This window comes from Sturnira hondurensis, unplaced genomic scaffold (genome assembly GCF_014824575.4).
Source record: "Sturnira hondurensis isolate 20B ecotype Veracruz unplaced genomic scaffold, ASM1482457v3 Scaffold0000648, whole genome shotgun sequence".
Classification (NCBI taxonomy): domain Eukaryota; kingdom Metazoa; phylum Chordata; class Mammalia; order Chiroptera; family Phyllostomidae; genus Sturnira; species Sturnira hondurensis.
Genome location: NW_028073279.1, coordinates 10465263 through 10482951, shown reverse-complemented (window position 1 = coordinate 10482951; position 17689 = coordinate 10465263). Strand labels below are relative to the sequence as shown.

At 35.8% G+C, this 17689-nt stretch overlaps 2 protein-coding genes across 5 annotated transcripts in view; one reads left to right on the top strand and one right to left on the bottom strand.

Annotated features, from left to right (window-relative positions):
- Window positions 1-5872, bottom strand: part of ITGB3BP (integrin subunit beta 3 binding protein) — a 61316-nt gene extending 55444 nt beyond the window's left edge. The window contains exon 1 of one of the 2 annotated variants that reach the window (XM_037043469.1): window positions 5568-5872. In XM_037043469.1, coding sequence (XP_036899364.1) covers window positions 5568-5785 — 218 coding nt within the window. In that variant the 5' untranslated portion in view covers window positions 5786-5872. The remainder of the gene's footprint in view (window positions 1-5567) is intronic. The other variant, XM_037043466.1, reaches the window with a different exon arrangement.
- Window positions 5873-5885: 13 nt separating this feature from the next.
- The window catches only part of EFCAB7 (EF-hand calcium binding domain 7), a 53632-nt gene continuing 41828 nt past the window's right edge, over window positions 5886-17689 (top strand). The window contains exons 1-5 of one of the 3 annotated variants that reach the window (XM_037043460.1): window positions 5886-6081; window positions 8312-8499; window positions 15990-16201; window positions 16815-16901; window positions 17471-17666. In XM_037043460.1, coding sequence (XP_036899355.1) covers window positions 8313-8499; window positions 15990-16201; window positions 16815-16901; window positions 17471-17666 — 682 coding nt within the window. In that variant the 5' untranslated portion in view covers window positions 5886-6081; window position 8312. The remainder of the gene's footprint in view (window positions 6082-8311; window positions 8500-15989; window positions 16202-16814; window positions 16902-17470; window positions 17667-17689) is intronic. The other 2 variants (XM_037043456.1, XM_037043463.1) reach the window with 2 other exon arrangements.

Sequence of the window (17689 nt, the reverse complement as noted above, 5' to 3'; positions counted from 1 at the left end):
AATAATTTATTATATGTATTTTTAATTTAAAACCTGCCTCAAATCCTAAAATATATTTACTCTTTCAAATTGTAATGATCCTCTCATTTTTGCTAAGGCTGTTTAAGTGTAGGGTCTCAAAGGATGCCACACCAACATGGTCCTCATCTCTAAAACAGTCTCTTTTTAGACTATTAGACTATCCTCCGATAGTGGATTTGTGTCTTATCAGTGCTGAAAAAATTTCATAATCTCGTCAAATACTGACTTGTGTCCATCCTACCTTTTTGAGACGTCCTCTAGAAGTTATTTTAGACATTCTCATTAATTATCTAAGTCTCTAAACTCCTAGATTTGATCATTGGTCTCTATGCTTCATTTTGGCAATTTCTTCAGATCTGTCTGTCAGTTGTCTAATTCTTAATCCCACTCTAACTTTTGATTTACTCCATCATTAGTACTTTTAATTTTAAAAACAATTGGATGAGGTTTTTTTGTAAGTTAATTTTTATATAACTTTAAACTTAAAAAATGTTCTAGGAAAAAGACTTCTTGTTATCTTTTACTCAGATCTGCCACTTATTTACATTTTGACCCATGTTTTATCATCCTCTCACTAAACAAATATATGTATGTATGATGAATAATCTTTTTCTGAGAATGAGAAACATCATATACCTTTACCCATAAATATCTCTTAAGAATGACATTTTCTCATATAATCATAATACAATGATCAAAATCAAGACTTGTTTTAGATATAATTGACATAAAACATTCATTTCAGGTATATAACACAATAATTTGATATATGTATATAATGTGCATAAATCATGTCTACTTAAGATCCATCACCACACAGTTACAAAGTGTGTAGATGTACACTCTCAGCAACTTTGAAATATACAAAACAATAATATTATAGACTGTATATCACCAGGACTTATTTTATAACTGTAAGTTTGTACCTTTTGATCACCTTCATTGACTTCATCCACCCTAATCCTTCACCCTTGACGACCACCTCCAGCAACCACCAATCTATTGTGTCTGTAAATTTGTTTTTTCCCCCTAAGATTCCACATATAAGTGAGATCATACAGTATTTGTCTTTTTCTGTCTGATTTCACTTAGTATAATGCCCTCAAGATCCATCACTATTGTAGCAAATGGCAGAATTTCCTTGTATTTAATGGCTAAATAGTCTTCCATTGTATATGTACGCCACACTTCTTTATCCAATCATCTCTTGGTGAATACTTAGATTGTTTCCATGTCTTGGCTATCATATATAATGCTGCAATGTACATGGTGGGGTGGGCAGTGAAGATATCTTCACAAGTTAGTACTTCTGTTTCCTTTGGATAAATACACATAAGTGAAATTGGTAAATCATACGGTAGTTCTATTTATAATTTTTAGAGGAAAGCCCATACTGTTCTTCATAGTGTCTGTACCAATTTACCTCTCTACCAACAGTGCACAACGGTTCCTTCTTTATCAGGTACTAACCAGCACTTGTTACCTCTAGTCTTTTTGACAAGTCATTCTAATAGATGTAAGATGATATCTCATTGTAGTTTTGATTTGCATTTCCCTGATGATTAGTGATGTTGAGTGTGTTTCCATGTACCTGCTGGCCATCTGCATGTGCTCTTTGAAAAAATGTCTGTTTAGATCCTCTACCCATTTAAAAATTTTTTTTTTGCTATTGAACTGTATGAGTTATCTATTTTCGTTATTAATCCCTTATAAGATATATGATTTGCAAGTATTTTCTCCCATTTTATAGGTTGCCTTTTCATTTTGTTGATTTCCTTTGCTGTGCAGAAGCTCTTTAATTTGATGTTGTCCCACTTATCTTTGCTTTTGGTGAAGCAAAATATCATCACTGAGACCAATGTCAGGAAGCTTACTTCTAGGGTTTTATGGTTTCAGGTCTTATGTTTAGGTTCTTAATATACATTGAGATCATTTTTGTTTATGGTGTAATATAGCAGTCCAGTTATTCTAGCACCATTTATTAAGGAGACTGTCCTTTTCCTACTGTATATTCTCGGCTTCTTTGTTGTAAATTAATTGACCATACGTGTGTGGTTTTATTTTTGGGCTCTCTATTCTATTTCGATTACTAGAGCTTTGTGATGCAGTTTGAAATCTGCATGGTGACTCCAGCTTTGTTCTCTTTCTCAAGGCTAATTTGGCTATTTGGGGTCTTCTGTGGTTCCTTAAAAATGTTAAGATTATTTGTTCTATTTTTTGAAAAATGCTATGGGAATTTTGATAATGTTTGCATCAAATATATAAATTGCTTTGGGCAGTGTGATTATTTAAACAACATCCATTTTTCCAATCCATGAGCATGGACTATCTTTCTATTTATTTGAGTGTTCTTCAATGTCTTTCATCAATGTCTTATAGTTTTCTGGTCTTTTCACCTCTTTGGTTACATTTATTCCTGGGTATTTCATTCACTTTGATGCAATTATAAACAAGACAGTTCTTTTAACTTCTCTTTCTGGTAGTTTATTATCAATATATAGAAATGCAACTGACTCTTTGTATATTAATCAAATTCAGGAAATTAATCATTGATACATATTATTACTAACAGTTCACATTCACATTTTATCACTTGTTCTAATAATTTCTCTGGTAGCCAATTTTTTACCCAGTCTAAGATCTAATCCTGGACCACTCATTGCATTTAATTGTCCCATATTTTTTGTCCCCCTTAGTCTAGAACAATTCGTCAACTTTCTTTTTCAAGATTTTATTTATTTATTTATCTTTAGAGGGGAAGGAGAGAGGGAGAGAAACATCAATGTATGGTAACTTTCTTTTTCTTGATTGTAACATTTTTTCTAAGAGTTTAGGCCAACGATTTTTGTAGAATATCTGTCAATTTTGGTATATTGGATATTCTTCCATGAAGTTAAGTATTTTGCGGCATAAGTACCATGAAAATGACGGTGCATTCTCTTGAGAGCATGTTAACTTGAGGCACATGATACTGGTTTGTCACAAGTGGCATGTTTTGGTCATTGATTAACAAGTTAGCTGCCAGTTTTCTCCAATGTAATAAATAAGAAAACTTATATGTAAATATCTTGTTTCATATCAAACTTTCTCCCAATACTTTAAAAATTTTTTAAAGTATTTATTGAATTGAGATAGAAAGGAAGAAAGAGGGAATGGGAAGAAGGGAAAGGAAGGGAAAGGGGCAGGGAGGGAGGGAGGGAGAGAGAAAGAAACATGAATCTGCTACACCACTTATCTGTACAGTCACTGGTTGCTTCTTGTATGTGTCCTGGCTGGGGATCAAACCCACAACCCTGGCATATCAAGAAGACACTCGAAACAACTATGCTACCTGGTCACGGCTCTTCCAATACTTTTAAAGAGCCACTGATGATTTTCTATCATTTTTTAAATATTTATTAGCATTGTACTCCAAAAGCTTTCCTTTCTCCTCTTTATTTATATATCACTATGAAATGATGGAATTTTATTTTATCTAATGGATTACAATCCATTTTTATCACTTATTTTGACATTTCGTTGTCCCAGATTTGGCAATGGGATCTTCCACCCTCATATCGCCCTTACCGGAAGTGTAATTGTATGACTACTTCCTTACTTATCAGCATAAAAAAAATGTTCTCTGTTCCAGTCCTAGAATTAGCTTTTGCTTCAGTAAGACTTGGCTTTTTGTGGGTTCTTTCGTTTGTTTGTTTTCTCTTTTTTTTTGTGGACAATGACATTTAGAAATCAAGATCTGGGAACTAGATGTAGTCATTACTACTTAATGTCATTGCTTATAGCTAATGGACAAAGCTAAAACAGTGCGCCTACACATTCTATTTACTTGTATCTTCACATGCACATTTAAAAAATCCATGATTTCATATTGGTACTTCCAATACCAAACCAAAATATTTTAAATTTCTCTATCTCACACTGAAAACCTAGCTCCCATGACTTTCAATCCACTTATCATTGACCCAAGCCTATCATACATAAACTAGTTTTGTAAGTGCTAACCCATACCTCTTTGCAAAACAAATCTATTCAATAAAATTAATATTTGCCTAGTATTATTAAAATGTGAAACATATATGCAGTCATTTACTCCATGTTAAACAGTATTTCAACATAGTTTTAATTTTAATATCCCTGATGTCTAAGGTATTTATTTGCCATTCATATAACTTTTTATTAGGTATTGGTTGAAATCTTTGACCCATTATTTTAATAAGGTTTTTGTATTTTTATTGTTGAGTTGTAAGAGTTCTTTATATATATATATATATTTTTAAAATATAAACTCTACATCAGATATATATGCTGTGATGTCAACCTCAACTTTAAGATCATATATTTACTGTCAGAATACATTTACCACAGATTCTTCTAATATAACATGTGTGTTAATGTCCAAAAGTTCTTTTTTAGATAGTTTTCCGATTCCCCACTACCTATAACAGGGCAGAATCACAGTTCAGGACCTATCACCACTTATATATTAAACAAATGCATACCAGTTTCCATTGTATGACTACTTAGCAGTGATTTTGCTACATTATCCTTGCAGTTTCTCAAAAGTGCTAATGGGATTTTTAAAAAAATAGTGTAGTAGTAGGGAGACAAATCTTAATTCTGGGGAAAGGAAAACCTCTTCAATAATCCATAACTTTCAAGGATATAAGCGAAACACATTTATTGATACTTATGTATCAGACACGATATTAAGTGCCGTTTTTTTTTATATGGCAATTAGAGATACCAGCAGCTCCTACCTCCTGAAGTCCTTTCTTAGGATTCAGTGAGAAAAGGTAAGTAAACTAAACCCTGTACGAAATCATAAAGTTTCAATAAATGTCGCTTATTTCTTCACGTTTTTCCACTTTCATGCCGATTCCTATGTGATACAAATACATCCCCGCTGTGTTACTTCCCATTTGACTCAAACTGAAAAATAACGGAGAAATAAATTACTCGAGAAATGCAGGAGAGGGGACAACCTGGGCGTAAGGGACAGCCGGAGAATTTCACGTGTTAGATATTAATCCCTCCACCCCAAAGAAAAACTTCTTCAGTGAACTTTAAAAAGTTTCTACATAGCACCAATAAGGAAGCACGCCACAACTGGCTATGCTTCCTCGTTTCAGAGCTGGAATCCAGGTCTTCTGTTCTTGAGTCGTCCCACAAGTTTATACGAACTCACCACACTAAAGGGAGTTATCAAATTATATGATGCCTTTCAATCTACTGTATCACATTCTTGGTATGTTCACCATATTTGAAATTATTTCAAGAACTAAATACATCACTAAATACAGCCATAGCCTATAAATCAGTCAAAAGCCTTGGACTATCGGGATTAAAGTGGATCGAGTCTACCGGAAAACTACGGCTGGAAGATGAGCACAGGTGGGCTGAAGGTACCAAGCACTAAGAAACGTCGACGGAGGAGTCAAGTTTATACTCAGAAAAGTAGAACAAAAAAGATTATTGGGCTACATGTTTACTTTTCTTGCCCACAGCGGCGCCCGACAAACAGCAATACCTGGGGAGGAGATACCTACGGCATTTTCACATTCAAGGAAGGATCGCCGCCGCTGGATAAGACTAACTGAGCAACCTCTTCCGAAAACAGAGCCTCCCGAAGAAAACACAGAAGCCTGAAAAACGCGGGCGAGAGTTTGCCTGTCGTTGTGTCACACTCAACGTAGCCCGCCGGAAACACCACCTCCGCGACAACGGATCCAAATGCGAGCGGGGAAAGAAGGAAGAGAGTGTCCATCTAAGACCGCATCTAGTCCCTCGCAGAGCAGCACTGGACCCTCTCTCACGCTTCTGGCCAAAACAGCTCCGGATGGAAGAGCAACAGAACCGTCTCTGATCACTGTGGGTTAACGATCCCTTGATTTCTAGCCGGACCGTTTTACGGAGGGTGCTCTATATCGTATTTCCGGTGGTGGAGAGGAGCAGTTGCCATGGTAATTAAAGAAAGTCAGCGGTCCGACCGGTTTCGAGGAGCAGATTGTGGAATCCGTGCAGAGAATTGGCTGAGCTTCCTCGTCTGTAAACTGGAATTAGGTAGCAATCAATTCACTGACTGTCTTTGCGCGTTCCGTCCCTTACTGCTGGGTTTTTCTTCCATTTGCTACTTTTACTTCTCTATCATACTAACACTCGGTCCATATAGGTTCCTGAAATGCACAAATAAATGCAGTTTTATGCCCAGAGGCATACAAAAAAGAGAGAGAGAGAGAGATGTTGCCTGAGATCGGCTGTGGACATATTTCACTGTGTAGGGCAGTGTGGCTGGCTCCCTGTTTCACTTGGCCCTTAAAAGCCCTAGGCGCTTGTTAGTTTATTTTTCCTGCTATTGTGTGGCTGGTTATTTATGGAGCCGTTTGCTGCAGTGTACTCTCTAGGCCCCTGCCTGAGTCTCGAGCTGGAGTTTTAAATGAAGGAGGTTTCCAAGCCTGAGGGGGTACAATTATATATTTATTTAAGCCTAGGTTAGTCTTTCTTCACAGAAAGGAAAAGAATAGAATTCTGGAACATTTCTGCCCTGGGATTTCCACGTGAGGGAGTCACCTTATTTGGAAAGAGTATTTGAGGACCATTCCTTAAAAAAAAAAAGCCTTACATTTTACAATTGCTTGCTGCAAAATGAACATTCTCTATTCCTTATGTAACGGTTTTCTTTCACATTTTTGAGTAGATGCATGCACACATATGTGTTTAAAACAGTGATGCTTAATTATACTGATACCAATTTGCAGTAACCAGACTGTGACACCACACATCCCTATGGGGTCCTTCTAAATCTGCGGTAATATGAAAGTGTCAGGCAGGCGGTCTGTGTATTATAAATAGGGTACTTCATCCATGATAAGCGATTATTATCTTTCTTTCCCAAGTGTAAAAGACCTATATAATTCAAGAAGGTGCAAGTGATTTAGGTCTCTTGAGTAAGAATCCAATGAGTCCTGAAGGGGACCCTATCTGTGTCGTCTTATTGTTGAACTTGAAATATTCAATTTATTAGGCTGGAATGTATTTTTAAAAGTCAAAGCTGGGTAAAATAATGTTGGAAGCTGTTAGACCACTGGCACAATTTAGTGTCTCATAGTAACTATTGTACAAGAAACCTTCATTCACATTAATAAAAAATAAACTGTTATTGAATTTTACTGCTTTTTCTACTGACAATTAAATTAGTGACATCGTGTCCCTCAATTTCTTTATCTGTAAAATGGACCAAAAATACCCGAGCACTGTAGTAGGGATAAATCATGATGTATGAAAGTTCTTTAAGCTCTTGTGAGCAGAGATGCTATATAAACCCAAAACATTATTTTTAGTAATGGAATACGGTAAAACCTATAACGCTATAAATGGGACTTTTAAAATTCAGTCATTTAAAATGTAGGCTGTATTATAGAGATGTTAGTGAAATGACCTGCTTGGTCCTGCTGTGACTGACGGGTGCCAACTGTCAGTTACACATTACATCCACATTCTTATTACTGGGAAGTTTCACTCTCTCTCCAGTTTATTTAGCACTTTGTTTGTGTCAAGCACTATTCTGTATGCTTTACACATATTCTTTAATCCTCATGACAGCCCTATCAAGAGTCTCAACTGACTGTCATGTTATTTTGAGAGAATAGATATGTATGTATTTTTGGGGGATTTTTTTTGCCCTGTGATTCTTCTTTTATATTTATGTTACCTCTTTGTTTTGGCTTTGTTCTTTTGGTATATACATATACAGGGTCCAACACAAATAACTCCCCTTTTTAATTACAAAATCATTAGCATGTAATTCTATAACATAATATCACACTCAAGCACACCACATATGGTGAGTGTGAACATTTTAGGTGAAATGTTCAAATTAAAACTAGAATTATTACACCCATATTATTACCCTACTAACGACACTTAAGCAGGCCCTACTTCTGCCTAACCCTGAAAATTAATAAAGAAGAAACTTTAGAAAGTTGTGTGTGTGTGTGTACATATATATATATATATATATACACATGCCCCAAGATATATATATATATATGTGTGTGTGTATATAACATATATATATATATGTATATACACACACACATACATTATATAGCAACTGCCAAAAGGCTTCTGGTTTAACATATATTACAACTTTCTGCATATTATAATGTTTGTCTTTTTTCCCCCACAAATAAAAATGTCAATATCCCCCCCTCCCATTTGAAAGGCAAGGTGACATTTGCATTTTAGGGGATTAACACTGACTAAAGCAGTCTTTAAAATTATTTTCTAATAGAATGGCCTTCAGTTCAGGAAGTGATGCTGTCTTCTCCAGTCAGAATTCAACGCTTTCAGAGGGTCCTCGAACAAAGAAAGTTCCGCTCACTGAAGAGGAGGTATTTTACACAAATTGTAGAGCTGCCTACTTATCTGTTTTCAGAAGCAGCTTAGAAAACATTATTTCTAAGGATCAACTTTACTTAGGTAAAAAATGTTAATTGAAGTATTTTGTCTTATTTGTTGAGAGTTAATAGATCAGAAAGACTAGAATTGGAATGACATTGTTGGATCAGCCCAATTTCAGTGGTTTCAGCAATGGAATTGCCATATTATACTGTTGTGCCATTTTCTATAGTTACATATTGTAGAATCTTCAAAATAAAACCTCCATGTTTATAAAGGATAGAATAGTATTTTTAAATCCTTCTATCAGTTACTTGCTTAAATTTTTTTAAAATTCTTATTTTGGTACTTTAAGATTTACAATAGAATTAAAACACGTTTGGCATCAGAATCACTACTTTGAATTTGACCTATATTTAGGAAAAAGCAAAGGATGTATAGAATGGGCTGAATGGTTGTAGAAGAGAAATAAGTGAAATTTTAAAGAGAATTAAGAGTTCTGGGTTTGAATTTGTGTGTGTGTGGTGAGGTTGGTGATGGGGGTACTTTTTGTCTTTTTTTGCTTCTCTCCATGATCATCTCTTAAATTCCTCTGGTTGCAAATATCCCCTAAAATAATGAATTTGGTCCTTGCCCAGGTGTATCAAATGACTTGGAGGCCTTCAATATTAAGAGCATTAAACAATAACACTGAATACTCATGTTATCTTCATCAAAACTAATAACTTTATGAATAGAGAAACTGAGTTATTTTGCCAACTTTAGAAGCAGTTTCCTTAAGTAAAATATCTGACATATTTTTCTCTTTTTTATTTAATTCTTGTTCAAATACAGTTTTCTGTCTTATATTCCCAGTCCTGCCCCCCACCCCCAGTGCTCCCTACCTCCCTCCTGTTTCCACCCCCCACCTTAGCTATTGTCCATGTGTCCTTTATACTTGTTCATGTGAGACCTTCCCCTTTTCCCCTGTGATTCTCTCCACTCTCCCCTCTGGTCCCTGTCAGCCTGTTCTGTATTTGAGTGTCATTGGTCATATTTTGCTTGTTTGTTTGTTTTGTTGTTTAGATTCCTGTTAACGGTGAGATCATATGGTATTTGTCTTTCACCGCCTGGCTTATTTCACTCAGCATAATGCTTTCCAGTTCCATCCATGATGTTGCAAAGGGTAGGAGCTCCTTCTTTCTTTCTGCTGCATAGAATTCCATTGTGTAAATGTACCATGTTTCATCCAGTCATTTACTGATGGGCTTCTAGGTTGCTTCCAACTCTTGGTTATCGTAAATTGTGCTGCTATGAACATCGGGGTGCACACAGATCAATGGAATAGAAGAGAGAGCCCAGAAATAAACCCAAATCTCTACAGTCAATTAATATTCCACAAAGGGGGCAGTAATATAAAATGGAGTAAAGATAGCCTCTTCAACAAATGATGTTGGAAGAACTGGACAGCTACGTGCAAAAAAATGAAACTTGAGTACCAACTTACACCATACACCAAAATAAATTCAAGGTGGATAAAAGACTTAAATAGCCATGAAACCATTAAAGTCCTAGAGGAGAGCATCGGCTCCTCACTTTTATAATCTAAACAGAAAGTTCACACCTGAAGTGTAAAATTGCTACTTGTAGTTATGAAATGGCTAATAACATAGTAGAAGTCCATGGCCCAACAGAAATATCCCCATCCTCCAGACAACTCCAGTGCGTCTTTCCTAGATAGCTTACAGCTCTGGCACAGAAACAAAATAAAACCATCATCTGGAGGTGACTTTCAGAGCTAATTAAGGGTGTAGCTATTGTATTTGACATCTTCTGTTCACCTAGAAAGTCTATGTGAAAATTTGTAACACTAAATATAACAGAATTTTTTTATTTCCACAGATTTATTCTGGATGTAGACAAAAACTCTCATTACCACACTCCCCTAAGAATAAGATAAGTATTTTGCCTAGTTTATAATTGGACAATTCCTTAATTTATCTATCAAGAGAATCAAGATAAATGTTTTAGCATTTCACTCCCAGCCAACCTATACCCCTTAAAAGCGGGGAATACAAGTAGGACCTAAATGAAGTTGTGAGTTGAAATCGAAAACCCACATAAAAAAAATGGTGTTTCCTCCAGTTTTAAGAATTATATCCCAAGTAATAACTCAGCATATCTATGTTGCAATTTTCAGTAACAAAATACTTTTAAAGAAACTACTAATTATAGAACAATTTTCTCAGAGTAAAATTCATTATGCCCAAAATATGTACTAAGTAAATATTCCCATATTTAAGACATAGGTTTAATTTAGTAACTTTTTAATGCTTATTGATGTTATTTTACTTTTACCATATTTTATTGATTATGGTATTATAGTTGTCCTGGTTTTTCTCCCTTGGCCTCCCTCCACCCAGCACTGCCCCCTTCCTCAGGCAATGCCCCCACCATTGTTCATGTCCATGGGTCATGCATGTAAGTTCTTTGTCTACTCCATTTCCTGTGCTGGACTTTACATCCCCATGGCTATTCTGTGACTGCCGATTTGTACGTCTTAACCCCCTCTCCTCTCCACCTGTTTGCCCCACATGCCCTTCCCATCTGGCAGCCATCACACCCTCTCTGTGTCCATGATTCTGTCTCTGTTCATCTGGTTTGCTTAGTTTTTTTTAGATTCAATTGTTGGTAGATTTGTATTTTTTGCGTTTCTCTGTTCATAATTTTGATTTTTCTTCTTTTTATTAAATAAGCCCCTTTAACATTTCATATAATAATAGTTTGGTGATGATGAACTCCTTTAGTCTTTTTCTTGTTTGGGAAGGTCTTTATCTGCACTTCAACTCTAAATGATAGTTTTGCTGGGTAGAGTGATCTTGGCTGTAGGTCTCTGCTTTTGATGACTTGGAATATTTCTAAGTTTAGCCTGCTAAGTTTCCTTTGAGAAATCAGCTGACAGTCTATGGTAACTCCTCTGTAGCTAACTAACTTCTTTTCTCTTGATGCTTTGAATATTCTCTCTTTACCTTTAGGCATTTCAATTGTAATGTGTCTGCATCAATCTTGTTTGGGACTCTGTGCTTCCTGGACTTGAATGTCTACTTCTTTTACCAAATTAGGGAAGTTTTCTTTCATTATTTTTTTCAAATACATTTCCAATTTCTTGCTCTTTATCTTTGCCATCTGGCACTCCAATGATGCAAATGTTTTATCTCTTGAAGCTGTCCCGCAGGCTGCTTATACTTTCCTTATTTTTTTGGATTCTTTTTTCTTCTTGTCTGATTGGTTGTTTTTTACTTCCTTTTGTTCCAAATCGTTGATTTGATTCTGGGATTCATGTACTTTACTGTTATTTCCCTGTGAATGGTTCTTTATTTCAATTAGTGTATTCTTCACTTCTAACTGGATCTTTATGGTATTGAGATCCTCATTAAGCTCCTTGAGTATCCTTTTAACTCTGCACCTGATAGATTGCTTATCTCCAGTTCATTTAGCTCTTTTTCTGGAGTTTTGATCTGTTCTTTCACTTGAGCCATCTTTGTCTCCTCATTTTGGCAGCCTCCATGTGTTTGTTTCTATGTATTAGGTAGAGCTGGTTTGACTCAATGTCTTGGTAGTATAGCCAAATATAGTAGGTGACCTGTAGGGTCCATTGGCACAACCTCCCCTATCACCCAAGCTGGATACTCGAGGTACAGCCTTCATTTGGGCTGAGTACACTCTCGTCTTGTGGTTGAACCTTGGTTGCTGTTGGTGGGTCAATGGGAGGGATTTATCCAGGCCAGTCAGCTGCAAGGACTGGCTGTGACCACTGACCACAACCTCTGCTCTCCATGGAGGGTCAGCTGTGCAGAGAACTGGGTGGTGATGTTCCGACATGGTCTATACCCTGTCCACTGGATGCACTGGCCCTGGAGTTCCTGGGTGGTGCATGCTAAGGTCAGCCCCCACCTTTGTTTTGCTTGTGGCCATCCTGCCTGACCTATAAAGCAATCTGAGATGGCAATTACTTGTGATGGGCTTGGAGATTCCCAGGCAAATCCCAAACAAGGTGGTTGCAAAAAGGCCCACTCCAAGATATATTACAATTAAAGTGCTGAAGTTTAAAGGTAAAGAGAGAATATTAGAAGCAGCGAGAGCAAAGAAGTTAGTTAGCTACAGAGGAGTTGCCATAGACTGTCAGCTGATTTCTCAAAGGAAACTTAGCAGGCTAAACTTAGAAATATTCCAAGTCATCAAAAGCAGAGACCTACAGCCAAGATCACTCTACCCAGCAAAACTATCATTTAGAGTTGAAGTGCAGATAAAGACCTTCCCAAACAAGAAAAAGACTAAAGGAGTTCATCATCACCAAACTATTATTATATGAAATGTTAAAGGGGCTTATTTAATAAAAAGAAGAAAAATCAAAATTATGAACAGAGAAACGCAAAAAATACAAATCTACCAACAATTGAATCTAAAAAAAACTAAGCAAACCAGATGAACAGAGACAGAATCATGGACACAGAGAGGGTGTGATGGCTGCCAGATGGGAAGGGCATGTGGGGCAAACAGGTGGAGAGGAGAGGGGGTTAAGACGTACAAATCGGCAGTCACAGAATAGCCATGGGGATGTAAAGTCCAGCACAGGAAATGGAGTAGACAAAGAACTTACATGCATGACCCATGGACATGAACAATGGTGGGGGCATTGCCTGAGGAAGGGGGCAGTGCTGGGTGGAGGGAGGCCAAGGGAGAAAAACCAGGACAACTATAATACCATAATCAATAAAATATGGTAAAAGTAAAATAACATCAATAAGCATTAAAAAGTTACTAAATTAAACCTATGTCTTAAATATGGGAATATTTACTTAGTACATATTTTGGGCATAATGAATTTTACTCTGAGAAAATTGTTCTATAATTAGTAGTTTCTTTAAAAGTATTTTGTTACTGAAAATTGCAACATAGATATGCTGAGTTATTACTTGGGATATAATTCTTAAAACTGGAGGAAACACCATTTTTTTTATGTGGGTTTTCGATTTCAACTCACAACTTCATTTAGGTCCTACTTGTATTCCCCGCTTTTAAGGGGTATAGGTTGGCTGGGAGTGAAATGCTAAAACATTTATCTTGATTCTCTTGATAGATAAATTAAGGAATTGTCCAATTATAAACTAGGCAAAATACTTATCTTATTCTTAGGGGAGTGTGGTAATGAGAGTTTTTGTCTACATCCAGAATAAATCTGTGGAAATAAAAAAATTCTGTTATATTTAGTGTTACAAATTTTCACATAGACTTTCTAGGTGAACAGAAGATGTCAAATACAATAGCTACACCCTTAATTAGCTCTGAAAGTCACCTCCAGATGATGGTTTTATTTTGTTTCTGTGCCAGAGCTGTAAGCTATCTAGGAAAGACGCACTGGAGTTGTCTGGAGGATGGGGATATTTCTGTTGGGCCATGGACTTCTACTATGTTATTAGCCATTTCATAACTACAAGTAGCAATTTTACACTTCAGGTGTGAACTTTCTGTTTAGATTATAAAAGTGAGGAGCCGATGCTCTCCTCTAGGACTTTAATGGTTTCATGGCTATTTAAGTCTTTTATCCACCTTGAATTTATTTTGGTGTATGGTGTAAGTTGGTACTCAAGTTTCATTTTTTTGCACGTAGCTGTCCAGTTCTTCCAACATCATTTGTTGAAGAGGCTATCTTTACTCCATTTTATATTACTGCCCCCTTTGTGGAATATTAATTGACTGTAGAGATTTGGGTTTATTTCTGGGCTCTCTCTTCTATTCCATTGATCTGTGTGCACCCCGATGTTCATAGCAGCACAATTTACGATAACCAAGAGTTGGAAGCAACCTAGAAGCCCATCAGTAAATGACTGGATGAAAAACGGTACATTTACACAATGGAATTCTATGCAGCAGAAAGAAAGAAGGAGCTCCTACCCTTTGCAACATCATGGATGGAACTGGAAAGCATTATGCTGAGTGAAATAAGCCAGGCGGTGAAAGACAAATACCATATGATCTCACCGTTAACAGGAATCTAAACAACAAAACAAACAAACAAGCAAAATATGACCAATGACACTGAAATACAGAACAGGCTGACAGGGACCAGAGGGGAGAGGGGAGAGAATCATAGGAGAAAAAGGGAGGGACTCACATGAACAAGTATAAAGAACACATGGATAATAACTAAGGTGGGGAGTGGAAATAAGAGGGAGGTGGGGAGCACTGGGGGTGGGGCGAGACTGGGAATATAAGACAGAAAACTGTACTTGAACAAGAATTAAATTTTAAAAAAAGAAGTTAATTAAAAAAAATTTAGGAGCCGAGAAGCTTGCATCTCTGCAAGAATACAGTCACTTTGTGTTATGTTTGTGCACAGTGAATGTTCAATATAATGGACTCGCAGATATCTGTGTCTATTACCCTGATCTGATTTCTGTTTCCTTGAGGATATATATATCTCTTTATTACATTATATTACCATTATATTACATAATACTCAGATTATAATTTGTCGTGTTGATTGACAATGCATGATCTTATGAAGTCTCACCAAAGATGATTTGAAATATTCATTATAAGCTTTTATAATATAATTTGATAGCACAATTCAGGGCAGTTGTACCTCTTAAAATTCTGTTAATTTATTTTATAGTGCTTAGAAAATCTATCATTGATTCATTTTAGATAGTATTGAGTCTTAATATGCAGAGGTTTATTTACAAACTACCAAGTTATTCCTATTCAACTGTACAAAATGTCTACAATCGTTTGAAAGCACTGTATTTTAGTGTGGTATGATATGTAAACATATAAAGCTTTTCTCACAGAATTCTTTGTCTTTCATGGCTTTTAAAATAGGAATGTCCAATGAATAAGTGGTTATAGGATTATTTTTAGATGTTCTGGTTAAAACTGAAGAGTGACTTAACCATTGTGTATCTACAATAGTCTTCTGTCAAGTATGTTGACATTCTTGATTTTTACCAGGGCTGTGGATGTAAGTAGATGCTTTTCTTGCATGTATTTTGACATTTGGGACATGATTAATGTCCTGAAACTCAATATCTAGCAATGATGAACACTTTAGGTATCATGCCATGGTGGGAGTACTAGTCTCAAACTAATTATTTCTTCATTTTATTAACATATTTCTTAAACCATGAAAGAAATAATTTATTATTTTTGCAGTTATTCTTATGTCCTCAAAACCATTAATGGTTGTCTTTAATCTTTTCTCCAATCTCTGTAATGGAGTAAATCAGATATTGTCAGGTAATTAAACTATGTAGGTTAAGAACTAATTGTCAAGATAGGGACAGTTTATTTAATTCTAGCATTAATAAATCAAGAATCTTTAGCTGGTAACATGTGTATGTATGTGTGTTTATTTTTTACAGTCAGGCGTACATTGCTATTACTAGATTATCAAAACCAAGGGTAATATAGTGGCATCTGTGTACTTTTGTATAACATTGTCATATATAATGGCATTGTCATATATAATGAAAATATACTTAAATACCAATTCCAAACATTACTATAAAAATAATACTTGTTTTATTGGGCAGCTCTTCAGCATGCAGGAAGAAATCCATCCCAAAAGACTGTTAATAAATATTGGACTCCTCAAACTGCCAAACTGAATTTTGATGATTTTTGTATAATTTTAAGAAAGGAAAAACCTACTTCAAAAGCAGAACTGCTAAAATCATTTAAGCAATTAGATGTGAATGATGATGGCTTTATTTTACACACTGACCTTTACAAGCTTCTCACAAAGGTAAGATCTATGAAACACTTCTGTAATCTGTGTATTTTTCAAAACAACTTGGAATCTACCTTTGGCAACCAAAGTCCACATTAAAAATAACTGTTTCATCAGCAGGTGAAATGAATCACATACACGTCATTTATAAAGTGCTTACGGATCCTTCTGGATGAAAGGTGCTTTGTAAATAAAAGATAAAGTATAAAATTGAGCCCATGTTGCTATCCCCTTGTGTTTCCTTGCAATTCTTTCCAGTTCAGAACTCTGCAGTGATTCATATGTAATAAGTAAAAGAGAAACAAAGTATTAATGGGATTCCGAATCCATTCTGTTTCTTGGTACAATGTGAGAACATGTCATTACTCTAATTTTAATGGCAGTTATTACTGGATCTATGTTACACATTGTTCAAATTTAGCAAACTGGAATTCAGCATACTGTTACAAAACAGTAAAATTGTGAAATTTTATTTTATATGTTTCATTCTTACTTGACATAATATTCTGAGATTTATAATGAAATCATATATTCCAACTTGTAGAAAATATTAAAATAAATTTCCATTGTCCCTATGCATAGCAAAATGATCATCATGTTGCTTTAAAATAAATCTTATATTTTTCAGAGAGGTGAGAAGATGACTCTAGAAGAAGTAAATGCCATAATAAATTTGGCTGATGTAAATGCTGATGGCAAATTTGACTACATCAAGGTATATAAGCTCATACTGATGTAAATTTGCTTATTACATAGGAGTGTTTTTAAAGGCACATGTCTTTTTAATGTTGGCAGTAACATACTTATGTACATGTACTGATCGTACTTGAAATTTAATCTCTGAAGTACCACAATTGTCATCTGATGACTATATTAAATTAACATGACCTAGTTAAAATACGTACATGTCATATAAATACACATGTACACAAACTTGCAGACTCTCCTCAGGAATATGTCCTTTTGGCGGTGGAAGAATCACAGAATTACTGAGAACAAATGCAAGTCTACATGTCTTATATGAAAATAATCATACACCAGTTGTTTTTGTGTAACAGTCGTTTTCACTCAGAGGCTGACTTCCTGGATGAATCATGGCTGTGTTTCACTAGGTCACTTGAGGGTGGTCAGGCTGATTCAAGAAAATAAAATGAGTACCTAGTTCAACGGGGAGTGTACTCCATCTGTCTGTCTATTCCTTGCCTACTAATGTGCATTTGCTTTCTCCTCCCAAATGTATGATTGAATGTTTTACCTACTGGACTACTTTTTTATTTCCTGTAGTTTTGTAAATTATATATGACAACCAATGAGCAGTGTCTCAAAACCACTCTAGAAAAACTGGAGGTCGACAGTAAACTGAGGCGTCAACAGTTTGGGAGCCACATTGAAGGGTTCCCTGAAAGGGACCCAGCACCACGACCAAAACCATCGCCTAGAACTGTAAGAAAAACTGATCAGGAAACATTCCCAAATAAAGGTATTTACTTCTCGACACTAAAA